The following is an 11,439-nucleotide window of genomic DNA, read 5'->3' as shown; positions in this document are numbered from 1 at the left end:
TACTTAAATTTTTTGTAAAATCTTTTGCCCGATGCAATCAGAACATTCATTAAAATGAAAATTTAGTAAATTCAGAGAAATAATTTGTGTCAATTTACTTTCATCTTATAAGGCAAAGACAACAATTTTAATCCTTAGTTTATTTATTTATTTGAGAATCGATTGTAATCCTTATTATTATTATTTTTTGGGTAGGAATTGTAATCCTTAGTTGATAATTGATAGTATTGATAGAACTCAAGTCATAACGAAAGAAAAATGATCTTTTATAATTTTTTTTTTTACTAAAATCTTTTATAAATTTGAAAGCACTTAAAGTGATTATTTTCGGTGTGTGTGATCTTTTTTTTTCGGTGTGTGTGATCTGATTAGAGTTTATTTATTTTTGCAACATAATTTTTTTTTCCTAATTGGGCCACCCACAAGATCGAAAAAATATAATAAAATGTGTGTGATTTGATTAGCAGTTTATTTATTTTTGCAACATAATTTTTTTTTCCTAATTGGCCCACCCACAAGATCAAAAAAAATAAAATAAAATAAAATTTTCCTAATTGGGCCACCCACAAGAACGAAAAAAAAATTTTGTGTGTGATTTGATTAGCAGTTTATTTATTTTTGCAACATAAATTGTTTTTCCTAATTAGCCCACCCACAAGATCCCAAAAAAAAAAAAAAAATGTCCTAATTGGGCCACCCACAAGATCGAAAAAAAAAAAAAAAATTGTGTGTGATTTGATTAGCAGTTTATTTATTTTTGCAACATAAATTGTTTTTCCTAATTGGCCCACCCACAAGATCCCAAAAAAAAAAAAAAAAAAAATTCCTAATTGGGCCACCCACAAGATCGGAAAAAAATAAATATAAAAATATAAAGGTTTCCGCTGCCAGGAGTTGAACCTGGATTCATAAACCAATAAGAATTGCCAATGTGCTACAGCGGATTTGATGTTTTGTCCTGCATCAGTTTTTATTTTATCTGATGGATTGAAACAAGCTTAAATACAATATATAAATTTCACTTTATACCTTATATTTTAAGTTGTTAACAAATTAAACCCTTAACGTTTTTAAATAAGGATATATTTATAAAATAAATCTGTCCAAAATATGCATATTACATAAATTGGGAGAATTTATATCACAATCAAGGATCATTGGCCATGAGAAGGTATTTTATAAGACGGTTTGTGAGATATTTCTCTCACAGTATGTGAGACTCACAAATGTTGTGAGAGACATGTCTTATAAAATTGTCTCATAAAATAATTTTTCTTTAACCATGCATAATCATATTATTAGAATTTTTGTAATGTTACGATAAATTGCAATCACTTTCATCAGTTCAAGCATAGTAATTTCACAAAACTCATATAGAATTTTCAATCACATTCAAATTTACAAAATGACCCAAACATGGATTAAAATTCCCACATAAACTAGATGCCAAATGTCACATATAATTAAGATGTGAGGGTATTTTTCAAATATGAATTCAAAAATCAAACTAATGGAATTTCCAAATCTAAACAACTAATTAATGAGCTGTACACATCATATTTAAAAATGTTAAAAATACATTTTTAGTCTCTAAAATTTAGTTCAAGAATTAATTTAGTTCGTAACGAACTTAAAATGATGTTTTTTTTCCTCAATCTCTAAAAATTTAAAATGATTATTTTAATTTTTAACAAATTTAAAGTGATTTATTTTAGTGAAATGGAATGATAATGTATCAGGTTTAGTTGACCTAAAATTTGTTCATGGACTAAGCTCTAGCAACTAATAGTATATTGAATATAAAAAAAAAAAAAAAATTGAAGAAAAAAAAAACCCAAAACCAAGATAAAAAAAAAGTATACAAACATGCCATTTATGTTTTTAATCTATTTCGTATTTACTATAATACCCTGATTCCCGCCCATTTAAATTTTAAAGTACACATTTCCAAATATTAAAAAAAAAAAAGAAAAAAAAGCGCCAAGATAGACTGTCTTCTTCGTTTTCCTCTCCATTCCAATCCCAATTTTCACAACCTAACAAAATCCCTAACCCTAGAAATCGAATCCTCTTATTAAAGTTATTATACCCCCAATTGCTGATTGATTTTTATTCAAAATCCCATTCCATATATCTCAACTGCAAATCCGACCCAAGCAAGCAGCATTCAAATCTCTATCACCAAACCACATTTATCAAAATCTCAGGTACCTATTTAACCCTTTTTTCTATTCAAGTTTTGGTTTTTACATTGTTTCTTGGTTTCTTAGGGTTAGTAATGGGTTTTTTGATTTGGGTTTTTGTTGTTTGAGACAGTGGTGGAAGAGATGAATGGAAAGAATAGTAATGAAATTGAAATTGGGAATTCAAAATGCCAAGAGAAAGGTAAACTTTTTTCTTTTCTTTTTTCTTCTGACTATTCTGAAGAGAAAAGCAGTTAATATTTTGATGTAAGAAATCTAAAACAATGGAAGGACTTTTTCTAGTCTATGGCCTACACCTTAGTTTTGATGGACAACATAGACCTTTTTTTTTTGGAAGGCTTGATTAGGGAATCCGTTAATTTTAACATTGGTTATTTATTTATACTCGTTCCATCAAGAAGTATCATTGACAGTTAATTGTCAAGTGACTGTTCACCAAAATACTGTCTATTCGCCAAATGATGTTTTAAGTGACTATACACAAATAGACTCCTATAAGATGAGTCTTTTTTACATAATGGAGATAATCTTACATTTGTTTGATGCTTGATGATTTTGTTATTTTTCATTTTTGGTTGTTTAAGTCAGTGGTAGGAGAGATGAATGGAAAGAATAGTATACTTATCAAAAAATGAATGGAAAGAATAGTAATGAAACTAGGAATTCAAAATGTCTAGAGGAAGGTAAATCTCTTTGTACTGTTTTGAAGAGAAAGGTAGTTAGAAATTCTTGCTTGTGAGGAAGAAGGGGGGGAGGGGTAACTCTAATATTGATAAATTGATCAAGATAAACTTTAAATACATATAAACTCTTAATTTTGTAATGTAGAGTAAGTCATAACTATAAAATTAAAGATTAAAGAGAACTTATCATTGTTTGTTAATTAGTAGTTATCTAGTTTGCTCTAAACATATACAATAAAATTCAAGAAAGAAAATAATTTATGAATCTCTTTCTATGATAAATCAAAATATAATATACGATTCTTGTGCACATAAAGAACACAAAAAAAATATGACAAAAGAAAAAAGTTAAATTAAAATGACATTGTTTTTGTTAAGAAACTTTATTTTTCTTTGGCAATACCTAGCCAGTTGTTTTTTTAGGGGCCACTGATTCAGTTGGCTATTTTTTTTTTCCTGGAGTGTTACTGGATAAGCTCAATTTCTATCAAACATAAAAAGATCATTTGTACTAAACAAAATATCAAAATTTTGGGGCCTCTCCATGGCATAATGTGGCTCTAAACACTACTAATATTTGATTGATGCTTGAGGATTTTGATGGGTATTAATTAGTTTCTTTTTATTTATTTAGAGGAAGGGGAGAAAATTTCTTTCGTGCTCCTTAATCCTAAGGATTCTGATAGCTGTACTAAATCTTATCTTCAGGTATGTCTTTCTCTGAGTAGGCACACATGTGCATATGGGAATATTATTAGATTATCCCAAAGTACAGCTGACAGGGTACTCCATACCAATAAATACAAACCATTTAATACAAAAATATAATATAAGCTTTAAAAAAGCCATGTAAAAAGGTTAAGTTTTAGGTGGCTTGCTTTTATTGATATGGAGTACCATGTGATATGCTTCGGGAGTACCTAGTAATTACTTTGCACATACGTATCCGCTTGTGTTTGATATTATAATGTTGTAAGTAATAGTGTCTATGCCTTTTATGGATCCATATTGCAGGAAGTACTCAACGTGTACAGGAAGGAGCTTCCCACGATGAATTATGCTGCCAATACTGGAAAGCAATCCATGTTCCTTGAAAGATGTGTAACAAATGGGTATAAACTGCCCCCCATTGCTAGCTCTTATGGCATGAACTATGACTGTTCTCACTGAATGTCAATTAGTACATAATTATGTATTCTTTCTGCAATCTGTAACATGTAGGTGTAGCTGGACAGTTGATTAATATCTGCACACTGCTGATGGTAATATTAAGTTAAAAAGTATTAGTAGGTTATCAATCATCAATTTTTCTTCTTTTCTTTTCTCTGCAGGAAATATTGTACATTGCTTTTGAAATCCAACTCTTTGGGAGATTTCGGAGAGGTAGGCTTACCGAGTGGTTTTGTTATGAGAATGTATGTGTGTTTTTTAAGGTTTGCTTCATGGCATCTAATATAACATGTAAAAGTGGGAGTTGAGAGGATGTTAAATCCAAAAACCGTAAAGCGGCTCACTTGTGCCAAATGGCCTAGCTAAATTTGCAGAATTTTTTGATGCATTTGGATAGCAGGATTTCATCACGTGGATTTGGATTTAGGTGATTAAAATCTGAATACTTTGTTTGGATAGTTTAAAAAGGTGAAGGATTTGGATTTGGCCAAATTCATCAAGGATTTTAAACCTTCAAATCCTTGGATTTGAAAATTGAAATAACATCTAACCACATGGAATTTTAAATCAAGTCTATTGATTTAAAATCCAAATCCAAATTTAAGTATCCAAACGCAACCTTTATGTATTTCGATCCTAGAAAATATAAGTTCTCCAATGGAGTTGTCATATTACTAAGCTGAATAATCTATATACTGGATAAAAAACTGTGCAAAATGAAAAAGGAGGAAGTGCTCGTGTTGTATATGGCACACTGATTCAATCATTTAATTGTAAAGTGTTGGATATTTGATGTGGTTAGTAAAATGGAGTTTCAAGTTTCTTTATGGATCACAAACTACCATATACTTGAATGGATTTGACTGAATATGAACTGATCTTTTTTTATTGCAAACATTAGAATTGAATTTCATGCACTTAGCATATTTGATATTCTATACTGATAATTTTGAACTGTACATGTTAGTTTGATACATATTCATTCTGTTTTAGCTTAAAAGATTTGGTTGAAAGGGATAAAATGAGTTTAGTGATTTAATTTTTTTTTTAAAGACTTCAATAACATATATACGGATATTTAGTATTAAGCCATGAATATGTGCTTAGAGAACGGAGAACCTGAGTTATATTTTGTCGCATGTACTATTAGACATATATTATGTAGTAGGTGTTATTGGGCATTATGGTATTTTTATAAAGTAAAATTAAGCATGATAAATATATCTGAGTCAAATAGAATAACAATGTCACGGAAAATAACGCGTAATGAGTGTTACAGAAGCATAGCAATCGAATTTTTTATCATGGTCTATCCTGTGATAGTACAAATTAACATTTCGTTTTTGATAATGTCTAAGTAAAAGGGGTTTAATTTGAGCCTTGTGAATGGGTAAATAGGAGTAATATCGCACTCATTAACTTCAACATGATATTGTATTATGCAGAGCTACATATATAGTTGTACCTCTCCCCCCCCCCCCCCCCCCCCCTCCCTCTCTCTTTTTACCATTTCAACCTTTAAATGTGACTGTCTGTGTGTTATTATTGAATGAGGAAATGCTTGCTATTGTTCCTAGTCAATCATTCCTTGATACTGTGTTCTATGGATGAGAATTAAATTAGTGCAGAAAAAGAAGAACATGGCTTATTTGAAGTTAGTAAGGGCACATTCATCTGAATTGGAGGGCTAGCCTCATGGTCCTTGTGTATTTTCCTATCAATATTTCTTTCCCAAGCAAGTATGACACTTGCGTTTTTAGTTAATAGTATAATGCATATTAGTTGAGATATGTAGTTAGAGCCCCCCGCCTCCAACCCCCCCCCCCCCCCCCCCTTTTCTTTTTCCCTTTTTGGGAGATAGGTAGATAGTGGGGGAGGGGGAGGTGGGGTTTGAATTACAAACATGGGGCACCACAAAAGATGCCATTATCACTATTCTATATTCACTTGGTATTTGATTCCCTTTTATTGTGATTATACAGGTAATAGCCGCAATTACTTATCAAATAGTCCCTGCTGATACTCAACATGCTGAGATCCCTCTTGCTGCTGTTAGTTCAATGTACCAACACAAGGTCCTTTTTTCATTTGCTTTTCCCATTCCATGCAATTTTGTGGTCTGTCGTGGTTCAAGGTGTTGTTAGATGTAGGTTCCTATCACTGTAAGGAATGTACATGTATTTAAAAGAAATAATATCCAATTTCTGGTTTAAAGATTGAATTTCATACTTAGTTCGCTTCATATAATGGAGAAATTTGAGCAAATACCTTTATCAGGATTCAGAACTGCTAAAGCAGACTAATTAGGTACATATTGCAGAAGAGAGATTTTGGAAGCTTTTAATACCAAAAGTTCATATTACATGATTATTATTGTTTTCAGGGTACCTTCAATTCAGAATGCCTTTTATTTTGGTAAAAAAAAAAATCTTTGTAACAATGCTTACACTGCAAACAATTTGATGTTTTACAAATCTTTTTTTAATTCCAATACTGCTATATGCATATATCCTTCCCTCCTTTTGATTTTTTTCCCTCTTAAATCTAATTGACATTAATGACATGTCAATAATTTTCAGGGTTTGGGTTGCTTATTGTATGTGGAATTGAGAAGGAGACTGCACAATGTTGGTATTCGCACAATATTCTGTTGGGGAGACAAGGAATCTGAAGGATTTTGGTTTAAACAGGTAATTAGGGACAGAAACTTGGCAGGATATTGGAGCAATAAAATTCGTACACTCATAGGCACAGGTGCCTGTCGGTTTTATGATGATTATTATATATTTATTTTCTCAGCCTTTACACTACAAATATAGCCTTTTTCATGAAAATGGACACAATTGTTTCTGCAAGAGTTTAAATTTCTCTCTCGTTCTTAGTTATGCTTCATTAAGAAGACAGTTTGTTAAAATAAGTTGTATATGTGACTCTAGGTACTTTTGTAGAAATTTTTTTATATTCTATTTCTAAATTTGATTTTTGTTAAATTAATTACAAATGCAGGGTTTTGTATCAATAGCAGAGGTTGACAATAAGGGTAGAGCTCGTAGGCTGCCTATTAAAGCTGATATACGGAAAGCATTATGCTTTCCTGGAGGTTCAACCCTCATGGTTTCTCATCTTAACAAGGAACTTGCAGATAATTCTGCAGGTTCTCTAAGATTGTGTATACCATTAAAGCCTCATGAGAAGTCTTCATCATCTGCTGTTATTGGAGTTCAACAACTTGGAATTTCTAGAGACGGTTGTCATTCTCCAATTAAACCATACCGAATGATCTCTGGAGCTAAGAACATTCCACCTGAAGTGTTGGTGAATGATGGCCTCTCACAAAAAGATGACAAGTTAGATGGTACATAGAATTTAGTTTATTCCATCTCTTTGAAAATTTCTAGTGGTTTCATAGTTTATGCCATTTTTGCATCAAACGCACACTTGGTTCCTTCAATTGGATGGGAACCCCTATAAAATTACCAAAAATAATCATGATGATCATGTTCCTTAAAACCTTAAAATTGATCCTTTTGACTTCTCTACTGCCCATATAGACCAACTTAAAATGCTACAATTTTGAAGCACAACTAATCGGTCAGCAAATCTTCTTTTATTGTCACAATGCAGTGTGCAACCTTGATTGTTTTTGACAAGTTCTTGTAGTTGGGCTTCAGTGCTTGGTTCTAATGACCCCCAGTCCCTTTTGCAGGAGCAGATGGTAACAAGATGGCTGTTGGTGAAGAATTGTCCGAGATTGGAGCTGAACCTAATGCAAAACATTGTTCTTGTTCTACGAAGGGTGCAAAGAGGAGGGTTTGGGAGGCCTCTTTATCTTCATTGAAGTCAAAGAAGATAAAAGGAAGCCATTCAATTGACTGTCAATTAGATTCTTGTCCTAAAGCTTTAGAAAGTGATGGAAATCTTTCTTGCTTTCATGGATATTCCTTGGACTCTTCGAGAAACAAATCTTTGTTGGGAGTTACTCCAACAGCTTCTGTAAGACAAAGTAAGTGCTTGAAAAAAAGTGCTGAAGAACATAAATCTGTTAATATATTTCCAGAAGGTCCAGCCAGTAAGGAACTTCAGTCAAAGGGAGAATGCTTTAGAATAATGTTGATGAATATTGCTGATGATGCTAAGAAAACTTGTCTCACCAAGGTAAATTCAACGTATTTATCTTGTTTGGATAAAACCCATTTAAGTATCATGGGGTATTCTTGTTTTATTTTATTAAAACAAAAGGCTCCATTTCTCTTGATGTGTCACGCAATTTTATAGAGCATTAATTTTTTTGACATAGGTAATTGAAGACCTTGGTGGTGCTGTTATCTCTAATGGAAGCTTATGCACGCATGTTGTCACAGGAAAATTGAGAAAAACACTGAATTTTTGCACTGCTCTATGTTCAGGGTTAGTCTTATCAGTTATCATCATAAAACTATGCCACTTGGACTAGTATTCTTTGCTTTATTTGTGAACTATAATACATATATTTCTCATAGGATTTGCAGTGTGTTTACCTTGGACATTTTCAAGCCTCCCCTAATTTTTACTAGTTTTTTTTTTTTTTGGGTCTCGAGTATGTTGGAGTTCTTGAAATCTGAATGCAAACTTATTGGGGTTCTATTTTTTCTTGGTCATCTTTCAAACTTGGAATTATTCCTGATTTTCATTTCCTTCATACAGTTTATATTGAAATCTCATTAAAAAGTTAACTTTTATGATATTGCTGTTTCTATTTCCAATTGTGTTTTCTTTTTGACCTTATTATTTTAATTTTATACTGATTTGCTTTCTGATTTGATAGTATACATTTAAGTTTTTGAATTGGTTTTTAGTTATGCTTATATAATTCATATTAGGGAGATTGTACCTTGTGAGAGAGTATTAACAGTTATCTTTTTTAAGAAGGATTTGTTTGATGTCCTTGAACTCGAAAGTAGATCTTGTCCCTTAATGACTATTATTTAGCTTTCATTTTCTTTAGCATAGTAAATTACCAGCATTTTGCCTACAAATTTTGATTCTCTGAATGCACGAAACTTATGAATTTTATTTTGGTTAGGGGTTTGGTCTTTGTAAGTGTTTAAACTAAGCACTATTCTATTATTATGCGGGTTATTCTTTTAAAAATATTGATTATATCATCTAGAATGCCAATTTTATTGCCAATGAGCTATAGCTCAATTGGCACATCCTCCTCCCATAATAATGGGATGGAGGGTGAGGTATTGGGTTTAATAATCATTGAGTGCATGTGTAATTTATCAATAAAAATAAAAATAGCCATTTTTATTCTTGAAAGACGAGATTACTTGGAAGAAAGATGATAAAAAATGGGAGAAGTTTTTATAATTGCCTATAACTTGGAAGAAGTTCCTATGCAGTCAGCAATGCTATCATTGGGAATGGTTTGTCACTGTAGTTTTCATTTTAGCTCATTATTTTTGGTTTGTATTGTTCTTATAAAATATGATTTTCATCCTCTCATATTTAATTTACTATGTGGCTTCTTTTTTCATTTTTCATGCTTTGTCACAGTTTCATATGTTCACATGTGTACACTTTTTTTTATTATATATAATGATTTATGATCTTGAGGCATTGGTCATAATGCAGAGCTTGGATAGTCTCACCTAATTGGTTGAAAGAAAGCTTCCGTGAGGGAAAATTTGTGGGTGAGTTAGGAGGTCTAATAAGTTTTTTTTACTATCAAATAATTATTTGAACATTGTTAACATATCTTTTTGGTTTCTCCACCGTAACTTACCAGATGAATCACCCTACATATTAAATGATGATGAATATGCGTTGAAGTACAGAGCTGAGTTAAAATGTGCAGTTCTAAGAGCAAAATCCAGCCCCCAAGCTTTGCTCAAAGGGTATTATGTTTGCATAGCTGCTCATGTTCAACCCCCTGCTAAGACCCTATCAGCCATTGTTAGGTCTGCTGGTGGAGAGGTAAGTTTGAAGAAGCTTACTGAGTCCTGATTGTACACATGTCTGATTGTAATTGAAGCTTTATTTTATGGAAGATAAGTATAATCACATTTTGTAGATAATTTTATTTTTGCTTTAGTTGGGTCCATTATAAACAAGCTAGTGCTGGGGTTCTTCATTGGCAGCTGAAACATCTCTCGTGATTTTTTCTACCACATTTTTATTATTGTGATGTTCTTAAAAATCAAGTGAATTGTAGAACTTTTTTTAACTTCAAACTTTGTTCATTTTTTGTGAGAAATTGTGAATTTTGTTTTTACTTTGTCTCCCCTAAATTTATTTGCTATGTCACAATTTTTTGCTAATGGCCGATTGTATAGAAGCTTTTGTAATTAAACATTTAGATGGACTACTGTTTTTACTTTTGGGTTTTTCCTAAAGTGCCTGTTCTTCATTGAGCTTCTTACGAAGTGAATGTCATTACTGTGCAGAAAAAACACAATTGAAATTCAAAATTTTCAACTTTAAGAAAGCAATGTCATTTTGTAGGTAAACCTAGGGGAGTGTGCTTACTGATATATGTCATTTTTTGTTATTCACTAATTAGTGATTAAAAATTTCAGATCATTCGTGGACTGGAGAAGGTGAATAAATCAAGCAAAACAATCTTTGTGGCATGTGAAGAAGACATGGAAGTAGCACTTTTGGCTGTAAAGAAAGGGATATGGACTTTCAGTAGTGATTGGTTAATGAACTGTGTCATGAGACAAGAGTTTGACTTGGAGGCCCCCCAATTTGCAGAGTCCCTATAAGGAGACTAACACATTGTGTATATCAAGTTCAATTAAATTTACAATTCTAACTATAAAAAGGAGAGAAAATCAGAAGATCTGTTAATTATTCAAAATCTTATTTATTGTCTCATGAATAGAGAAAGGTAAAGTCATTTTATTGCAAAGCTCCTTGGATGGCATAAGGCCCTTTTTCTTTGTAATGGAAGTGAAGGACTGTTGCTAGTAGATAAAAATGTGTTATTTTGGAAGCAAATCTGTGAATTGCATCAAGAAACTTGGCATGCATGGAATTGCTTTGTAGCAAATATTGCTTTAACAATAACATTTCTCTAGGTAATGAGGAAAATTATTTGGAGTTAGTGGCAAGGATGATGTTATATGGCCATCATTTGTTATTGAGTGCTTGATTAATGTTTTCAAAAAGACTAAGAATTAAGTCTCAGTTTCAGCCTTTTAGGCATTTCCATTGATTTTTTCCACATGGGACAATATAAAAATGATTTAAATCATATATTCTCTCTTGAAAAACGTGGTGGATAATATAAATTTATGAACAATTTAAATATTATTGATTTATAAAAAGTAAAAAGTATTTAAACTTGACAAAAACATTCAACACCCAATTATTCAAACCCTGTAATTACATATTTT

At 31.7% G+C, this 11,439-nt stretch overlaps 1 protein-coding gene across 5 annotated transcripts; it reads left to right on the top strand.

Moving 5' to 3' along the window:
- Positions 1-1,967: 1,967 nt before the first annotated feature.
- On the top strand, positions 1,968-11,147 carry LOC126693588 (uncharacterized). 5 transcript variants are annotated; one of them, XM_050389610.1, is made up of 13 exons: positions 1,968-2,207; positions 2,317-2,385; positions 3,522-3,595; positions 3,902-3,999; positions 4,219-4,270; positions 6,040-6,132; positions 6,637-6,747; positions 7,064-7,412; positions 7,764-8,212; positions 8,355-8,464; positions 9,674-9,732; positions 9,828-10,015; positions 10,618-11,147. In XM_050389610.1, the coding sequence occupies exons 2-13, from the start codon at positions 2,328-2,330 to the stop codon at positions 10,804-10,806; spliced, it is 1,830 nt and encodes a 609-aa protein (XP_050245567.1). In that variant the 5' UTR covers positions 1,968-2,207; positions 2,317-2,327; the 3' UTR covers positions 10,807-11,147. The 5 variants fall into 5 exon arrangements, with proteins under 5 accessions (XP_050245567.1, XP_050245568.1, XP_050245569.1 ...); XM_050389611.1 differs by having other exon boundaries at positions 2,313-2,385; XM_050389612.1 differs by lacking the exon at positions 3,522-3,595.
- The last annotated feature ends 292 nt before the right edge of the window (positions 11,148-11,439 follow it).

The sequence above is a fragment of the Quercus robur genome, chromosome 7 (genome assembly GCF_932294415.1).
Source record: "Quercus robur chromosome 7, dhQueRobu3.1, whole genome shotgun sequence".
NCBI lineage: Eukaryota > Viridiplantae > Streptophyta > Magnoliopsida > Fagales > Fagaceae > Quercus > Quercus robur.
The sequence above is the reverse complement of the archived record's forward strand: the minus strand, read 5'-3'. Positions and strand labels throughout refer to the sequence as shown.

What these genes read in the sequence shown, in the direction of transcription:
- LOC126693588 (XM_050389610.1), top strand. Translation starts at nt 2,328, where the DNA reads ATGAATGGAAAGAATAGTAATGAAATTGAAATTGGGAATTCAAAATGC. An exon ending in TTCAAAATGCCAAGAGAAAG is followed by an intron (nt 2,386 to 3,521) that starts GTAAACTTTTTT and finishes TTATTTATTTAG; the next exon opens with AGGAAGGGGAGAAAATTTCT. An exon ending in CCGTGAGGGAAAATTTGTGG is followed by an intron (nt 9,733 to 9,827) that starts GTGAGTTAGGAG and finishes GTAACTTACCAG; the next exon opens with ATGAATCACCCTACATATTA.